Source organism: Pyxicephalus adspersus, chromosome 3 (genome assembly GCF_032062135.1).
Source record: "Pyxicephalus adspersus chromosome 3, UCB_Pads_2.0, whole genome shotgun sequence".
In the NCBI taxonomy this organism is placed as follows: Eukaryota; Metazoa; Chordata; class Amphibia; order Anura; family Pyxicephalidae; genus Pyxicephalus; species Pyxicephalus adspersus.
The window spans coordinates 73,469,746-73,489,872 of NC_092860.1; the positions used below are offsets into that span (position 1 = coordinate 73,469,746).

Consider the following 20,127-nt stretch of genomic DNA (forward strand, 5'->3'; position numbering starts at 1 on the left):
GGCTGTACGCTATACATAAAGGACGGATATAGTACAGCTCTGTCACGCGAGCTGGACGATGACTTATCTTTTTTCACAAGTCTGATTGGCAGAGCAGTGGAGAGCTGAAAAGGTCCTAAACATAATACAAACCCTGTCGCTTGTCCTTTAAAAGACTGTCTAAAACTTCAATTAGAATATACTGATGTTGCAGTGACACTGCATCACTGCTTCATCGGGCCAGGGCTGCTGCGAACTCAGGCAAATTCTTCCAACTGTATCAAAAATTGATGTCAGAACCAGACTGTTCTACAATATTTCCCATCCAACAGCTGCTGCCCATTAAAGCTTGTTAAGTGACCAACATGGTTTTATGTACTTCCTCAAATTGTATTGTAGCCTCATAGCTTCATAAAGATTCTGCAGTATTTTGCAAGAGTAAGCTTATTTTTAAGGATATACATTTACATGAAATCTACATAAACCGTTATAAAAACTCCATATACACAAATTTCTCTATAAAAAGGTACCCAGAATCAAGAATAAATTGATATCTATCTATCTATCTAATAAATAAACACACTAAACCACCTCCCAATATTAAAAATCTGCTAAACTACAAGCAAGAAAAAAAAAAAAAAAGAAAAAAAAAAAAAAAAAAAAAAAAAAAAAAAAAAAAAAAAAAGTTACCACATCTTAGTTCATCCTCTTCATCAAAACAATCTGGTTTACCATCACAGATCCAACTCTGAGGAATGCAGCAATCTTTTGTAACACACTGAACAGAAGCATCTGTTGGTGCCCAGCAGTTTTTTTCATCGGATCCATCAGGACACTGTTGAACACCATCACAGCGGAATTTCTTCTCAATACATTTTGTGGCATTTACACACTGAAAAAAATCTTACAGATAGTTTTGTTGTAAGAATGTAATAGTGAAAAACATAGTTTAAAAAAAGAAGAAAAAAAAAATTCCCTTCTACCCAAGATTTTTGTGGGAGTTTACATTGTACCAAGTGAAAGGATTTATACAAGATGTATTCCTGCAGAAGTATGCAACCCTAAAAACTAGCATGCACAAATAAATCAGTCTTCTCCGTCTTTATACTATACAAACCGTGGTAAATACATTACCTTCATTACTACAATAAGACGTGCAGTCTTCCTCGTCGGAGCCATCAAAACAGTCCTTTTCGCCATCACACACATACTCCAAAGATACACATTCTTTTCCATCTCGGCATAGAATAAATGCCCGCCGACAGGTCAATGTTTCTGGTATAACTGGGCTCTCAGATGGTACAGCCTCATCTATCATGAATTTTAAAATAGACCATATCATTTTAGCAGACCGCAATTACCTCAAAATCATTTCCTTAACACAGCCCAAGTCCCCCCCCACCACCACCATTATTTACAGAAACACTGTTGTGAACAACTCCTATTTAAATACAGCTCAACAGAATGTGCAGTCCACACATAGAAGTTTGTTATGTGCCTTGCATTGGACTGGAATACAGTAAATTCAAGCTATCATTTCAAATTACTTAAACAGTGTTTAGCACCAATTTTAAAGTAGTGGTATCACAAATTTCTTGGGCAGAGGTTTGTTCTGCCCCTGACTGTCAACTCTATTTTACTTTGACATTTTTTAGATTTTTGTGGGATTTCCCCCTTCCCCACAATCTGTATAGGGCTGGAGGGGCAGGAGGAAGCTTAAGATGAGCTACTTTGATACACAAACCAGCATAGTATAGCTACAAGGTAAACTTGCCATCAGAGCAGCCATCCTGATCATCTGGGCAGAGGCAGCTAGTTATGGTCATAGGACCAGATATACAAATTTCCTCAGCCTTGCATCCACCATTGTTCAGCTCACATGCCGAATTCATTCCTTAAAAGACACAAAGAATTATGTGGAATTGTTAACAGAACCAGTGAAAATTAAAATTAAATATTTGCTTACCTTTGACATGATTGGATGTTACAATTAAAAGGTGGGTCAAATTTGCTTCAGTAATTAATGAAGTCAACATCATTTTTCTTCTATTCCATATTTCAATTGTTGGATTATTATAAGATAAAATGTAGGGTTCAAAAGCATCCATTAGCGAGTTTGTGAAATGATCCTTTAATTTTGACAGCTTTCCTAAAAGGCTAAATGAGTAAAAACCTAAAACAGAACAAAGAAACTTTAAAAAATCATGTCCAACCAAACTTTTCCCTTCATTCCCAATTAGGTGTGGGGGAAGTCTAGAATAGTTGCGTTTCTCTTCAACAGGTTTCACTATATAGATTCCCTCAAAATCCTGAGCTTGAATGGTTTTACCAGACAGAAGGGAAGGCAAATCTGCATCTAAAGAGGTTTTTTTTTTTATTAGAGCAGAGGGAAGACTTATCATGGTCATTGTTTTTATTTTGTGTTCCCCTCCTGCTCAATACTGCCACAGATAAAAAAAAAATTTAACCTAGTTAAAGTTTTTTTTTCTAAATTTCATGGACATCAAGAATTCATTTTATTTTTTTCTTAACCATAAACCAGCTTTTATTCCCGCTTTGGCTTACAAAGCAACCACAACAGTGGCTGTAATACAATCAAGTACAAAGTTTAAATACAAGATTAAATATAGAATAGAGACCTAATGGCATAATGTGCCTCTAACACGTTAAAATGAACAAACACCAAGTAAACACAGTATAATAAAAAGATGCTGAAAACAGATATCATGCAACCCTTATGCCAACATGACTACACACTAAAATACTAAGATGCAAGTTGCAGGGTAAATTATACGATTTCTTTTCTAGTTGTAAACTAGTACTTACCAAAATCTTGTGATTGCCACACAATGCTGTTTGATTTTAGATCCAGGTTTATGTGCATGATGTCACTTGCATTTAACACAGTCAGCACATCATCACCATCTAGATTCATCTGCCGTATCATTTTACCATCTTCCACAATATATAGCAACGTGGTCTCCCAATTTATAATTAAATGTTGTATGGAAAAGGTGGACTCATAGATGGCCCTTGTTCCCAAACCAGTATGTTTTGTAACACAAATCTTGTTTCTTTCACAGGGAAGCCAGTAAATGTTTCCAGTAGCAATGTCAACCTTTGCCGAGCAAACTAAGATAGAAAATTATGGTTAGCATTCTGAAGGTCAAATAAAATAGGATTTTAAAATATTTTGTATAATAAAAGGCTTAACTCAAAGCGTAAAACCCATCAGGATTTGCAGAGGTAGATTCTAGTTCAGATTTACTGTGTGCAGGTAAAAGTGACAGTTTCCATCTTTTACAGAGGACTGCAGCCTTGCTTAATTGGCAAAGTCATATGTCCTGACGGATGCCCAACCTTTATTCAAAGCCAGTACTGAAAAGAAGTACTTAGGCCTTTTTTCATAATATACTAGGCTTTTTAACTGGCTGTGCTGATTTTAATATCCTCTGTATTTATTTACCAACGTGAACATTGCAGTTTATTTGCAAATGCAGAACTGGCCCCAGTCAATTTATCAGTTAATTGTGGGTGGTTTGCCTTAGCACCCACTTCTAACAATTGTCATGTTATACACAACTCAAACATTTAATTTACAATACAGAATATTAGTCAAAATACTTTGAACATTGAAGAATATTGCAATATTCTTCAATCATAAATTTTATTTTTTTTGCAGAGGCAAAGTTGAAGCAGCAGAAGAGATCACCCAAGAACCCAAAATGGCCTGTAATTGTCACCACCATATACAATTTTTTTTTTTTTTTTTTAGAGATGAAAACAATAAGATTTACCTGCACCACCTGTCTGAATAACTTTAACATTTCCCAAATTTTCATTAGAACGCATGAGAAGACCATGTTCATCTGTCCAATACACAAGGTTTCTCTTCCAGTCAAAATCCATCAAAATAATGTTTGTTGCTTGCCTGACAAGGTTCCTTTTCACAAAGGCACCTTGAACACCAAGTTCTGCCATATAGATTCCATTAGAATCACTATACATGATCTTTAGATCTAGGAACAAAGAGTTAAGATCGTTTATCATTAGACTGCAAAAGGTGTATAAACACATTAATTAGAAAATTATTCAGTTCTCTTAGTGAACAAAAGCCATAAGGACAGTCTGCGGTCCTAGGTGCCATATAGAAGGCACAGAGATTTTGGGTATGCAAACAAGGGGACATCTGTACACAAGAGGCATATTAATGTGAGGTTACAGAGAAGGTCACTACACGTGCTGTGGGTTTGATGCCTAAAGCCAAAAAAGTATTCTTGGCACACCCAGTGGTAAAAAAGCCAAATTGCCCTTTACCGAAAAAAAAAGAGTATGAGATTTAAAATGAATAATTAACTAAAAACTTTATTGATCGTCTTTGGTCTACACAGAGAAAGGGCATCATATGAAAAAGTAAGAAAGTAGTAAAATAGGAACCATACAAGATATAGTGGATGTCATCACACCAAAGGGGAATATACTCACTTTCACATTTTCCAGAAGGCAGGAGAAAGAGCCCTGCAGGGCAGGCACATTTGTAAGATCTCTCCAACACTGGGGATAACAAACAAATATGACTACAGGTACCTGGAGAACATGGAGCAATTTCATCTAAAAAAAAAAAAAAAAAAAAAAAAAGTTAAAAACCATGTATAGCTCTATTGTATATTGCCTTTTCCACTTCCATTATGAACACTTACCGGTGGGTTGCTGAAGTTCATGAAGAACTGTAAATGCAGAAATGCTTGAAGTATTTAGCAAAACCTGCTGTTCTGTTGGCTGCTCTCTTGACATGGAGAATATTTGTTTATCATCCGCCAAAAAGAACCATCCTTCAAACACCGCAAGGCCCAAAGGATTTGGCACTTTTAAGACATCAGGGAATGTGTATCTACCACTTCCATCAACTCGAACCGTTTCTATAGACTATAGAAAAATTCCATAAATGAAAATAAAAAAAGCTTGATTATATGATGGGCACATTTCAGAAATTCAGAACAGACTTGTTAGCACACACCTTTTTGTAGTTGCTGATCCAATAGAGACGGGAAGTAATATGGTCAAGAGTAAGACCTACTGGCTGTTCCATTGGTACAACAGTAACCACATGACGATCGGATCCATCCATCCCAGCAGTCTCAAGAGTAGCATTATCTTTTTTACCATAGTTTATCCAGTACATGTATCTGAAAGCAAAAAGCTATTATGACTAATTTATTTATTTATTTAAAGTATTTTCAAAATTATGCATATTAAGAAAACAAGAAAGTGCAGTAAGCATGTGACAATTCTGGAACATCCACAAACAAATTACAAACACAATTATTTTTTTATATTGAGATCTGACTTGTTAAAGCTGAATTCCAGCCATACCTTTAGTTTTGCACAGTAGTTAAAGTGTCTCTCTTGTGCTAAAATTGCTAGGAGATAAATAGTCCACCTAATTTTCTGGCTGAAGGACATCCAGCATCATCTATCCCTTTCCTCCCCAGCCTGTGACTATCCCCTTTTCAGTTATTTGATTTAGAAACGTTACAGCATCTTATTGTCCCTTCCCAACAGACCTGAAGTGTCTGCATAGCACAGGGAATCAAAGTTAGGACACCATTTGTCCAAAAAGGTAATAACAAAAAGTTTTACCTGATAAGTAAAGTTTTACCTGATAAGTAAAGTTTTACCTGATTGTATTACCATGTTACAGAACAGGAAATAACCCTGTTGTGAATTTACAAGCCTCCTCTTCTAGAAGGCCTGTTCTATAGCCACCCTTCATATCCAAATCCTTTGATCATCAAACTCTCCTTTCCTATTGGCCCAATAACCCCTTTTGGTAACAGTTCTCCCTTTGGGTTTTCATCTTCCATAGGAGGTTATGAAATAGGAAACTGGCCTCAAACATGGCTCTTTGTTGACCCAGTGCCAGGCATTTTTGGCCCAACCTTCACCCCCTCCAGAGGCTAAAAGCACATTTTTTTCCAATTCCAACATGTAGTATTTTGGACTATCTATACAAGTGATTTTAATATGACATTTTAAAAGACAAATCAGGAGCAGCCCAAGAAAATAAATAAAAATTGTTTGAATTGGGCTGAAAAAGGTTTAAAGACCAAGTGAAATCTGCTAATATATTTATCAATAAAAACAGGTTTATAATCTGTTCAATTTATCAGACTGATCTCCACCTAGAAGGTTGGCTAGATAACACTTGATAGTGGTGAACACCTTGTTTGCTTGTGCTTTAAACTAAAGTACCTCTAAACCAGCAACCACCAACTGGTGGTCTATGGCTCTGGCTGGTGCGCCCCCCAGTGGAGTCAGCAAAAGGACCCCACGGGGGCACACCAGCCAAAGCTGGAGACCATGTTCCCCATATGGACGCACCCCCACTCTCCCATCACAGGCTCAGACCTGTGATGGGAGAGTGGATGGGTTCTGGTATCATGACACTACTATGGAGGAAGTTTCTTCCCCTTTGAGTGACACACGGCTCCCCACATGCACTATCCAGCTTCGGTGGTTCGTGAGGTACAAAAGGTTGGTGACCATTGCAAAAAACTATTCTTAACTGTCACTGTCTCATTTACTTGTATAGTTGAGACAAACGTTATACATTTTTCATGTACAAGTCAAAAGTCATGTTAAGCTTACCTTTTACTAGGAAATACCACAAGCTGGTCTGGTACAAGATTCTTTTCAAGAATGTTGATGTAACCCCGGTTGTCTATTAGGCCAACTGATATAGACTTTTGCTCTTTACTTGCCCAGTATAGCTGTCCTGTAAGCCAATCCACAGATATGCTACTAACATATCCAACTTCTGTAAAATAAAATGGAAAAATTATATGTTGTAAAGCAATAAAATGAAATGACAGTTTACTATCCCAAGACTCAAGTTCTGCTTATACAAACTGAGGACTATACTAATGAAAGATTAATGGAGGAGATTAGTACTTCACATGTAAGAATTGGCATAACAGTGGTAAAAATATGGTCTTACATCTAAAAATAGCAACTTTCCTGTGCTAAATATTAGGATGCAGTCACAACCAGACACTGGACATTTGCCAAATAAAGTGCTACAGTTTACAGGACAAACTCATTTTAAAAAGGCAACGTTAAAGAGTTTAGTAAAAAAATAAAAAAAAGTCTAAATGTTACAATAATTCCAAGATATATGGAACCCAATATTTTCCAACAAGCAAGTTTTTCTTTACCTGGGTAAAGAGAAGTGATGTTTTTTCCTCCAATTACAAACATTTTTAAAGTGTTGTCATCTATCCAGAAATATGCTTCTTTGGACAAGTAATAGGAGACCGCAGATGGTTGGTGAGGAGTGGAAAAAAGCCTCTGGTAGTCTCCAGCTCTGACATCTACTATTCCAATTTCACCCATTTTTGCATATAAAATTGCTGTAGCATTGTCTGAAATAAGAAAACACTGTACTGTAAAAAAAATAGTATACTTTTTTAGTATGTTAAAAACCTTTATATTTATGTTTTCACATAAACATATGCATGGAATTTTATCTGGAAAAATAACTGAAGCTTAGGCCATGGCAAACCTAGCAGGCTTTGAGAAATCGATTTATTCTTGATATCCAAAGGGCGAAGTGCAAATTGATCACCTATTGTGAGAACTTATGGGTTCATTGCTAACTACTTGCTGAAAACACTAGTGAAAAGTTTTTGTTTTAGGTTATTGAAACAAATTGAAATTAAAACATTTGACAACCTATAAGTAGCATTTTCATTGTATCTGTTATAAACCTGTGTTTCAGGATATACAGCTGCCACAAGTCTTATTACAAAATTGCATCAACAAAATAAAAGCTGGAGCCATTTCACTTCAAGGGCCCCATTGTATTTAGACACTGTTCTCTTCATTTATATGGTAACATTTCACAGCATTGTCCAGAGTACAGATTATACCACCACTTGTTTTTATAAGTAATCATTTCACAGCCATTAACTACAGCTTTTAATGTGATTTTAAAATTTTTCTTCTTTATCAATAAATGAAGTGAAACTAGATTAGCAAGATCAGAACTCTGTACACTGCCTGCTGAGATAAGTCACTATAGGTCAGCAGTGATATGGTTTTGAACCATTTGGAAATACATGAGTGTTAATAACTACAAGGCATCCCCTTGTTGCCCTGGGCCTATAACTGCTTTACTGGAAACAGATCTAATAAAAACTGCCTTTTACAAAAAGACATACACAACCAGCAACAATAAAGAAGGGATTTTCTTCGTTGGACATACCAAAAACCTCACATACGTTTTTCCCCTCAAGTTCAAAACCTTTAACACAGTCACATATGAACGATCCATCGGTGTTATTGCACAGCTGAAGGCATGGACTGAAGTCCAAAGAACATTCATCAATGTCTGGCAAAAAGAGAAAAAAAAACGATTTAATACTGACTTTGCAGCATACTTGGCAATACTTATATTATAAAGCAAATGCATAGGAATAAATATTTCTGTAAGCATGCATTTTGCTGCATCAGAACAAACAGTGTTTAGTTGGTCCTCAGTCTTACCAACACAACTCTGACCATCTGAATGAAGTTTCCAACCTTCATTGCAAGAACAGTTGACTCCCCATGCTACATCACTACATTTCTGCATACACCCTCCATTCTCATCCGAACAGCGTTGACCTGCAAATAATATTCTATTAGCCATATTTATTCATAGGCAGAGCTTAATAGGCTTATTATGGAACTAGAATATGATTAGCCTTCCAAAAAACACCAAGGGAAAAATAAACACTTTATTAGTAAAGGAAATTTCTAAATTTTTATTGTTTATTAATTTGTTTATAAATTTATTGTTTATTTCCAAACAGGTCAGCATATCAAAGGGTTTCTCTGCGGTGGGCAGCAAAATGTTTACCCATGAAGGACAAGGTCTTCTTCCTCCAAGTGATGTATGTCTGTACCATTCTCCCCGTGTCCAGGAAAGTATTGAAAAATAAACACCCGGGGAAAAAAAGAAAAATTAAACAGCCGATCTTGCGGCAAATCGGGCCGTTCCAGCTTCCTGAACATGTAAGCAAGAACGGCCAGTGTAAGTTTGGCCGTCGAGATCAAATTTTTTGGAACCGGCAGGAGCAATCAGGAGAGTGGACCTGACAGCTCCACTTCCCCGATTGCCCTTGCAGCCCTGTGGTATGTGTTCTTGGATAGAGATTCTCTATCCAAGAACACATACTACAGATGGATGAATTTAGATTCATGAATGCAGCCGTGAGAATCCTCCTGTGCATGATGTTGGGCACTAGAGGTTAAATGAGGGCTTGCCACGGTACTCCCCCCATAATGATTTCCTCAATTTTCTGATGGGTCTGAAAAAAGGTTCGCCGAAATTTTATGGACCCATTGGAAGTTCGAGGAAATTTTCTTGGTAAAAAAAAAAAAAAAAAAAAAAAAAAAAGAAAAAAAATGAACAACTCTATAAACTTTTCCAGGCAACATATTTAGCTCAACTAATTCACATAACCCAAAAAATAATGTATATTTGTGTCAATCATATATACATATAAGTGTCAATCATGGTTTAAAGAACATTTGTCTGGAAGCTTTATGAAAGGAAATCTATTGATTTCACAGCTGTCTTAGTGTACTGACCAGTTTAAAAAGATGTAGCTTCAATTGACAATATTGCCCACCCTGGCTGGGAAGCACTTCTGTTTTTACCTTTTAGTTAATTTTTAAACCTCAAATGAAGTGTATATTTGATAACCTGCATTTTAAGTAAATTCAATATAATTTTTTCCCCAAAGTTAAGATATTGAGCCAAATTTAAGATGAAATCCCTTTCTAAACAGAGTCTTTCTTTTTAAGGGGCGCACATCAAGGGCTAGGCATCTTGCCTACCAGGTGTATGATGCAAATTTAGATATGAGTGTGCTCCCCCCCCCCCCAATGCCATGCTCCGCAAAGTATAAAGAGATGAAAGTCTTACTTGTTGGCACTCACCCTTGCAAAGCACATATTCCCAGTATTTCAGTACACATACCACAAAAATGCATCTCATCAGAGCCATCCAAGCAGTCTAGCTCCTTGTTGCAGACTAGAGTATTATTTATACATTCGCCATCTATACATCTGAAGGAATCTTCATTGCAATAATCTAAAAAAAAGGTTTTCATTAATAAAGTTGAACAGATACAAGATCTATTGGGGCTTAAGTAACAACTAAAATTATGAGACCTCAAGGAATTGCCAACCATTAGACTTAAAATCAGGAACAAAGTTTTCTATATACCGGGGTATTTGTATAGTGTCTTCAAAACCAGACAGACAATCTTGCTAACACACAACAGTCTTAAAAGATTTTGCTTTAAAGCAGTTGTGCTTATGGTAAAGCACTGAGGTCCATGTAATAAATGTTGAAGAATCTAGTTGTCAACCAAGTACAAAAAGTGACTATGGATGCCTGCATTTGCCTGTTGTCTATAGAGTTCCAGGATGATGATGTGTAGGGACCATAAATCCTAAAATAGAAGACGTTTCAGCTAGTTTCAAGTGGTAACCCTAGTCAACATTTTTATTTTAAATAAATGTTTGATTTGAAGTACCGTAAATGCTGAACTTATGATAAGCTGTTAAAAACTAGGGTATGCTATTGTATTTTGATCTCACTTTAGAATTCTGTATCATTATGATTATTCACCACCAGAAACTCCCTAAACACAAGCCAATAAAGCACTCCCTGCTGGTTTTAAAACAGTAATTGTTAGAAAGATTTGACTCACCAAATTTGAAAACAAATTTCACATTAAAGCAGGGTTTCATATTAATCTTTTGCCTGGCTTTCATACAACAAAAGATTAGTTTGAAACATGTAAACAATTCTTTTCTCTTATTACAAACATGCATTTTTACTCTGTAACCTAGTTCCGATCAGCTGTATATAGATTCATAGACTGTCACCTGCTTGCTAGAAACCTAAAAAAATGTATAGAAGGTCTTATTGGTTATCGTTGAAAAATATCTTCAGTGTAAGTCAAGAACATAATTACAAAACAGTATTTTGTATTTTTATATTTTAAAAAAAATTACGTTGCAAGATAAGCAAACCATTACATAAAAGGTGAACTTCTCAGATATGACAGATTGACACATACAGCCTCAAGTACCTGAATTTAAGTTGCATCAGCCTATTGCAAATTCAACTAATTTAGCACTCATAATGGTACAGAATAACACGTTTTAGAGCAGGCATAAAAGCTGTCTGCAAATGTGGGAGCAAGAACATGCTGGTAGAATGAGAAGAAAGCTCTGCAGCCATTTCTTCAATGTCCAATAAACAGGCTTCCTCATGCCATCAGCAAAACATTTTCTGTTAACAGTACTAGAAGCAGCAACTTGGTTACATTGGCCAAATTACAGAGCACCTTGTATTTTGTGATTGATTGATAGAACAGAGGTATAAAGGACATGGCTGTTTTAGTCAATGAAAACTTCTGTGTTGCAGAGATGTAAGCAGGGCTGCTATTTATTAGTGGGGGGGACAAGAGGTACTTAACCCAATCATATGAGCTTTTGCAAAGCTAGATTTTTAGACAATTAGACATGGGAAGGGGGTCCCAGATTGGTCCCTATTCTAGGTAAACTAAGTTTACCTATTATAGGCACCAAACATTTCTGATAGCAGCCCTGGATTGAAGTGTAGCTAAACTGTACCGTCACTGGGGAACAAACTATGCATAACAGGGGAGCTGAGGGATACAAGGAAAATTTTTGTCTGCACCAACAAATACTTTGCTGGTAGCTGCATTTTACTTTAAGTGTAACATCCACCTGGCTGCAGTCAGACTCTAGACATGATGAACAGAAATACAAACTGGAAGGTAGAACAGTTGCCTTATATATTTCAACCTTGTATTTAGCCATTTCAAACTTAGCTTTAATCCAACAAGATAATAATACAAACCACAGTCCTCTTCATCAGATCCATCTCCGCAGTCGTTAACACCATTACATTGCCAGGATCTCATGATGCACACTTTGTTCTTGCACTGCATCTGATGTGGCTTACAGCCGCTTGTCTGACAATTCAGCTCATCTGAGCCATCTTGACAGTCTTTGTGGCCATCACAAACGTTCCACTGATCAATGCAGTTGTCATTGTTAGGGCACTTGATTTTATTACCTGAACAAGCTAAAAATGAAAATAATGATCAAAACGATAGAACACCTTTACCCATGTCACTAGCATGATAGCAGCTATGGCAATATGGGTTATTTTTTAATGTAGCTAGACAAGCCTAAGATATACCTTACCTAAGATACCAATACCAAATGACATTTAGGTAGAAGCTTTCTTATATTAGAGCATTTTTTGAAGTTTTATTTTAGAGATGTTTAAATAAAGTTTTTTAAATAAGATTGTAAAATTCTTTATTATTGTCATGTACTGCAAAAAGCAAGTATTTTTCCTATTGGTAAGAAAAGCATTATTTCCAGCTTTGGTCGAAATGGCAGCAAAAGGCCACTCAGTACAGGTAAAATGATAGATACTAACAAACCATAGATAATTATTGGCAGAGTTCAAGCTGTTAGGCCACAAAATATACTTTCTTCTCACCAAGAAAGGAAGTTTTCTATTTCTACTTTGTACAGTAATTATCTGTAGCATAACAGTTACTGGTGCCATCTAATATGACTGGTCATGGTTTAGGCTATACGTTTTTAGTTTGGATAACTTTAGCTTTGATTAAAGCTATTTAGAATTTTGTAGCATTTATGCGCAAAATTTTGAAAATCTTTTTAAGCCAATTATTTTTTTGTTCTTCATATAAGCCCTGTCTTACCTACTAAAACCACCATATGACCAGGGTAAGAATATTCAGGACAGAGGAAGTGTTTATTTACCATCAGTTCGTACAATTATGCAAATGTCTGAAAACCAGGACCACCTGAAAAGTAGCACTAACCCTAACATTAGATTAACTGAAATTTACCCAAAAAAATTCTCATGCCCATTACACCATATATGAACACTATGAATAAAAATAATTATATACATTACATAAAATGTAATTTGTGTTATGGATTACCTTACTGTGCACAGACTCTTAACATAAATTCTGCCTCTTAATGATGGGAAGGAGAGGATTGCAGCTTTCCAATTTCAGGGATAGTGACAGGAGAACAATACACTACCACCCCCTTCCTCACAGGTACCTCTTCGGTCTCAAGACAAAAACTAATAGTTTGGAATACTATTAGAGGTATTAGACTGCTTGGTGTAGGTAAAGACAGGGTGAAAGACCATTATCCTACATTTCCACTTAAAATGTGCAGTTATACCAAATAAATTACATCTATTATAAAAAATTTTTTAGCAGATATCTACCAGAGTTTGTCAATGATAAGTTTGAAAATGCTTGAATGTCCCTGAAGCAGAAGCATGATTACCATTTTTTTCCCTTTCAGTGATAGGAAGATATCACACATGTGAGTCAAACTTGTGACAGTTTAGGGATAAGCACAACTATTTAACATAGATTTTAATACCCGCATTAAAGCAAGATACCAATTATACTGCCCTCATCATCCGGTCATCTTTTCCACCATTAACTCAAAGATAAAAAAAAGCACAATCAACAGATTTAATATTCTGATATCTGTTAGCATTAACGTCTGCATTGGATAATTGATTAAACAAGCAGTAATATTTTGGTGAAATATAAAAATGTGGAAATTCTCTTGCAAACTTTTAGCCAATAAGGAGTTTTGGCTTCAGAAACTTTCTACCCAACCCCCAAGAGATGCTCTCAAGAAAATAAGGCTTACCACAATCTACTTCATCAGAGCCATCTAGACAGTCAGGAGCGCCATCACATTTCCAGCTTTTAGGAATACACCTTCCATTGTCACATTGCCATGCATTTTTATCACCACGACATGCTACATCTGTAAGTGAGTAAAAAAAGCACACATTTAGAATTTATCATTGTTAATGTTATCTGTCCAGTGTAGTTGGGAACACACACCCTTCCCCACAGAGAAATGTCACCAATAGTATCACACAGGAAGAGGATTATCAGCATATCCTCTAATTTAGACCCTAATGTGCTTCTAACCTGCAGTGCAACTGGATTTTTAACTATCTATGACCAGTTAGATGCCTAACCTGACTACCCTATACAAACCGTTTAATGATCCATGAATCAAAACCAACTAGGTGCTCAGTGCAAAATGGGACTACAGTTTACAGTTAGGAGTTGTATACAAACAAATGGGTTCACCTATTGAAGATACACGGTATGCCACAAGTCTAATTGATTTTCACAAATTTACAGAGTTCTTCAAACATCAATCAGATTAATTCACAAGTTAGCTTAGTCTTTTGGCTCATATAGGCAGGTCACTGGTTTCCATTCTGTCTAATTTCCCGAACACTTTCACAATAGAACTATTCAGTATGGAGTTGTGAATCAGTTTACAGGATTAGAAATGACTTGCCTGTAGCTGATTATAATCAGGCATTAGCCATTTCCATAAAGTACATGACAGGAGCGACTGACTACAGTGTGCCATCTAGTGGTATTTTCCTAGATTGCACTGGGTTACAACATACCAACCCATTTCAGAATTTTTGGTTAATTGCTGCATTATACCACATTCAACTGCAATGCACTCAGAAGAAGCAAACCGCACTACAGTAACACATGGCCATAACCTTTATGACACTTCAGGAACTGCGCTGCAATCAAAATGTGCACAGAACCATATGTGCCAAGTGGCCCTAAATCGCTGGGAGAAGTTGGTTTAGTGGCACTGCAACCAGGAATGAACTACCAAATTCAGAATACCAGTTTGCCTTTAAAGCTCAAATGCACCAAATTTTTGTCAGGATATCATGAAAAATTGCTTTGTGTCCAATTGGATAGATTTACACATTTTAATGTGCCAGTGGATAACAGACAAAAAAATGTTTTCATTTGGGGCAGAGATAGCATATTTTCATGGCAAATGTTTAAACCCCTAAAATGCAATTTATCACATGCCTTGGTGAAATATTTCCCTCATTTACATGTTCTGGGACATAAACAGGTGGCAATATATATATTAAAAAAACACCTAAACCTTTAAATAGGGCAGATTTTTATTATGATGTTAAAGCTGGCCTAGTATCAGAGGTATTTTTATATAATTCACAAGCATACTAAGTATTTGTGTCATGCTTAGGACATTTAACACATAGGTATTTATCACAGAATTTGCCATCCATCTGCTTCTCTCCAGGACAGTGACATCTTTGTTAGGACATCAAAACCCATCTACAGCTTGGACTGAGATGCCATGTCAATTTACAATCATGCAGTTACTGGCACCCATTACTCAGTCACTAAATATGCAAAAAACTCTGAAAATATATTTTGGTGGACACAAAGTGTTAAACATGTACCATATATACTGAGCAGGCTTAAACCCCACCAAAAAGGCCAAATACAGTAGCACTCCCCTTTCTGCACCATCACATTCCAGGCAAAGTAGTGAGACAACATTTACAGACTTCTTAGGTCACTACTACCCATAGTCGTGTTCTTGTCTCCTCTACCAAGACACCCAATGGTCAGGGATGCCAGGATGAGCCATGACCCATAATCATATATTAGAAGCAACCACACATGGAAAAGTGTCAGCAGGATTTTGGTGATAAGTAAGAAGGCAAGACAGGAGCAGAAGCATAGTTTGTTTTGGACCTTGAAAAGGCCTGATGAGTATGCTGCAAGCTGTGCACATTGGTGCATTCATAGCCTATAGGTATCCTTACCTAGTAGTTCTTTTAACATATCATAAGGAAAACACGTAAGCATTACGACCTACATGTGACTAAACACTCCCTCATCCATTCTAGAACCCTATTCTCTAAACACCTGGCAATCATACTTGTTTAAGATCAAAAAGGGGATGCAGAATCCAATAGCATGGCAAATGTGAAGTTATCCCACCCCCACCACATCTATTTTTGATAAACTAGGGAAGCATAAACCCACTTTTTTGACACGTTTTATGTTAAGGACACTGTGCAGTGTCCCTCAGCTGTGAAAAGAACCAATCAGTCCGGAGTTCACACAGCAAGAAACATTGGTCAAAAATGCTTTGCCAAAAAGTATAGGAAAAAAAAAACCAATGTCTACAAACAAATTTGACAACACTAGCACCAAAAGAAAAACACAAATAGTTTTGTATAGCACACATAGCTTAGCACTATATTTTATTACATATAACGAAATCATACCACACTTTTCATCTGTTTTATCAGGGCAGTCGTTTTCTTCATTGCACAGCCAGGTAATAGGAATGCATTTATCCTTACATGTAGACTGAAGTGTCAAACCACAAATTGAATGATCTAAAAGGAAACAATTTTACGTAATTTAATATTCTATAAAATCAGTGATTAGAAAGCAATTAACTACAGTAAGCCAAAGAATTACAGTGCTTCCTCTTTTCTAAATCATACACATGATATATTAGGGTCTAACGAATTCCAAACATGTATTTTACACACACACACACACAGATTTATGAACCAAACAAATGTCAACTGTTTGCTTTCCTGGGGTAAAGGGGGAGCTACAAAATTCACCAATATAAACAATACACTTGTTTTGAGCAAGACTTCTAATCAATATAACAGATTTTCTATTTTCAGACAGAAAAACGGGAAATGACATTAGTGGGGGAGTTATACTAAGTGCTTGTTAACAGACTCTTAAGGAGGTCAGAGCACTATGCCTGTTCCATATTTATTTAATCACATGATACCATGGTTGCATGCATTATGTTTTTCTTAGGCTGGTATATTAGGACACAATCCTATTCATGTTTTTGTACTGCATTTAGCAAAAATGCTAATGTTCCATTACTTGCAGGACATAAAAAAAAACAAAAAACACACACACACACACACACACACACACACACACAACAAGCAGCAGGTGAGTGGCTTTTTAAAATGATAACAATGGTTCAGGTTATCTTTCAAACTTTATTTCTGTTTATGTAATAAAATGGTGCATTTTTATATGCATCTGTATGAGATTGAAATTTTTAGGCCCTGGGTTTACAGGGTTTTAACTTGCAATATTCCATAATAAAGCACAGTAGACTATGCTGTACATGTTGTTTCTATAACGCAATTATAAGAGTCAAATTAAATCACACTGCCAATATGGGGATTTCAATACATAATTCACATGTACTCTTCATGACTCTGGAAAAGCATAGCACAGTATGCAGTCATCAATACACTGTGGATACAATATGTTCAGTCATAACTATGGTTGAATAGCACTTTTGAAAAGCATCTGTTTCCAGTACCATACCAATCATTGTTATTGGAAAAAGACCAAACAGCAACCAAAAGTCTGGGATGGTTGTATTATACACGTGACTAAAAGGGCAAAAAACACACAAACAACACAACACCAATTTATGTAAACACTTATTTCTAAATCTCAAAACTATTACAACAGGAACATGTGACAAGCAGCTTAGTACTAATCAGTTCCACAAACTACCATATAAATGTACTAATAATAAAAAAAAAAAAAAAAACTTCATTGATCCTTACCTGCCAACAAAGTTCCCAGGAGACTAGAGAACAACAAGACAAACAGCAACCTCCCACCATTCCACCTCATTGTTACACAGGCAGTGTTCTGAAGAACACTGCAGGAAGATGAGTAGGACATTGATGGAAAAGGTGCATTAAACCAAGGCACATTTTACTCTTATTTATCTAATTGTCTGGTGCTAAAGGTTCCCCCATTACATCATGTTATTCATCACCTGGTGCAAACTAATCAAAGCTAATGCTCTACATACTGCAACAATGCAGCCACATACAAATAGGCATGCAGATAACATATACACCTAATTTAGTGACTACCTGAACTTTAATCACCAAAATGTATTTATTAGATGTAAATGTTAATATGCTTGTCATTTTTTTCTTTTCTTTGATGCAGAACAATCGTTTTTTTAAACTTTAAAGGGACTGAATATGACTAAGTAGTCTGGAAATGTAAATAAACTTCTTGTATAGCATTTATAACTGTGTGAAATTCATGATTAGTCCTGTGTGCTTTCCCTAGAAGAAATAAAAATAAAACCTTGTAGGCTTATGCACATGGGTATAAATAAATGTTTATGCATAATTGATATAGATTTTTCTCTTACTTCGTGGTACATGAAGTCATATGCATGCTTTGCATTATATGTGTAACACCGTTGGCTCAGTGTTCTTCCCTGTTTGTGTAGGGTTGATTCATGAAAAAATGGGCAACGCACCGGCAAGAGCCGCAGACCACCAACATTTTCTCACGGACCACCTGTTGGTGAGTGCTGCCCTAGAGCTCCCAGGATTGGATGTACTCTTGCATGCGTAAACAAGGGTTCTGTCATCCTGACCTGTTCAATAAAGTTGGCTGAAGATATGACACCCAGAAGAGAAGAAGATAAGGATGGCAGTGCCTGCAACAAAGTAGGGACAAATGAATGTAAATAAAAAACTGTAATTAAGTACAGGTAATGACACCACTTTCATTTACTGCCTCTGTACTTTGCTGTTGGCTTTTGCTGGAAGGTGTTCCTATCTGTGGCTTCTTTTCCTGCTGATCTGCCATCAGGGTTTGTACCTGCCCTGTGGTTCTGACCACGCTACACCTTTTAATACATGTGCCCCTCTGGTGTCCACATGTCAACTATCACCACTTTCACATTCACCTGGACTAGAGAAGCAAGAGAGACTATAAACACTACTAGTGACCAAGTCAAATTCAGGTATACATACTGTTTGCATTTAAAAATACATTTTAGGATTTAGCATTATTTATACAGCTGTGTTGTTGTGTCTTTTAAGTCATATGTCAAATGCAATAAACAAAACATATTTAATAAATATTTGGAATAGGCCCACATTTGCCCATACTTTATCACCTAAAACAATCTGTAAGCACAGGAAGATGAATAAAACTATGCTAGAAATGTAGTCTGCTCCCCCACCTTTCTTTCTTGACATGATAACACAGTCACTGCTTGAAAAAAAATCACCTGCAGCTGCTAAGCTACCTAAAAAACAAAGCTTTAAAAATGATTAAATTGGATTGATGCTATATGTAAGCCAAGCCAATTTTAAAAGAAAAAAATATGTAAGTTTCATAGTCAAATATGTGCTTTTGGAGAAAGCTGAGGCTATCCAGGAAAACTGTACTATTAAATACCACCATATTTAGTATTAAACTTGTCATTAAAACTACTATACATTATCCCTGAAGCAGCATTTCAAGGTGTCTCTAGCTGTTGTATAGCATTTCTTATTCATTTTTATTATCTTGGTTTATGTTACCTAAAAAAGTGACCAGTTTCTATTTTTTGACACTAGGGCTAAAAAACCCTAAAAATCACCAGGATTTACCGACTAGATTACCTATCCACCACCTTCTATAGACTTTAGTGTGATTTCTTACATTCCTAGTAGTATTTGGTGAAGCCTGACGGACTAGCTTATCATTAGTTATCAAGTATGAAGTGAAGACACTTAGAACTGTCTGTACTCAACTTAACAGCCTGTGGATTCTCAATACGAAACCTAGGCCTGCAATGCTGCTACAATTCTAGGTAGTGTCAAAGCTTGCTCATTTGCACATATTGGATCAATCCCGTGATGGTCTACTTACATGCCAAGAGAAATATGTAGGAGGCATGATGAAGGAAGCAAGCTCGGGTAGAATTTATATTAATACAGATTAGGATTTGGAAGTACCAGTAGAGTAGAAGGTACATTGTTTTTGTACTTCCTTAAAAATACATTTTTTAAGATACACCCAATAGTTGACATTTGCCGAACTGCGGTCCAATCAATGAATAATGGGCACCTAGAATAAACCAGTCTTACTTACCTTTGAGCCTTTCTAATATAAATTGTGCTAGCAATGTCTGTCATTATGTATACTTCTATCATATGTTAATATGTTAATTAGCAATACAGATAATCTACATCATACAAGTAAAAAAAAATAAAAAACAATACAAAATGCATATTTTTTTTATATTCCTGAATGTTATAACCAATCAAGTAATAAATTTATCTGATTATATAACACTGAATTTATGTTT

General features: G+C 36.1%; 1 protein-coding gene across 1 annotated transcript in view; it reads right to left on the bottom strand.

The window, feature by feature from the left end:
• LOC140326549 (low-density lipoprotein receptor-related protein 2-like) overlaps positions 1-17,685 on the bottom strand; it is a 37,104-nt gene extending 19,419 nt beyond the window's left edge. Inside the window, exons 1-18 of the mRNA XM_072405236.1 lie at positions 17,582-17,685; positions 16,244-16,357; positions 13,789-13,908; positions 11,924-12,151; positions 10,004-10,117; positions 8,524-8,643; positions 8,243-8,368; positions 7,194-7,400; positions 6,628-6,796; positions 4,997-5,165; positions 4,680-4,905; positions 4,465-4,590; positions 3,777-3,998; positions 2,806-3,111; positions 1,946-2,152; positions 1,754-1,873; positions 1,114-1,290; positions 670-882 (exon numbers count right to left, since the gene is read on the bottom strand). Of these exons, the coding sequence (XP_072261337.1) occupies positions 670-882; positions 1,114-1,290; positions 1,754-1,873; positions 1,946-2,152; positions 2,806-3,111; positions 3,777-3,998; positions 4,465-4,590; positions 4,680-4,905; positions 4,997-5,165; positions 6,628-6,796; positions 7,194-7,400; positions 8,243-8,368; positions 8,524-8,643; positions 10,004-10,117; positions 11,924-12,151; positions 13,789-13,908; positions 16,244-16,357; positions 17,582-17,651 (3,034 nt within the window). The 5' untranslated portion in view covers positions 17,652-17,685. The remainder of the gene's footprint in view (positions 1-669; positions 883-1,113; positions 1,291-1,753; positions 1,874-1,945; positions 2,153-2,805; positions 3,112-3,776; positions 3,999-4,464; positions 4,591-4,679; positions 4,906-4,996; positions 5,166-6,627; positions 6,797-7,193; positions 7,401-8,242; positions 8,369-8,523; positions 8,644-10,003; positions 10,118-11,923; positions 12,152-13,788; positions 13,909-16,243; positions 16,358-17,581) is intronic.
• Positions 17,686-20,127: the final 2,442 nt, after the last annotated feature.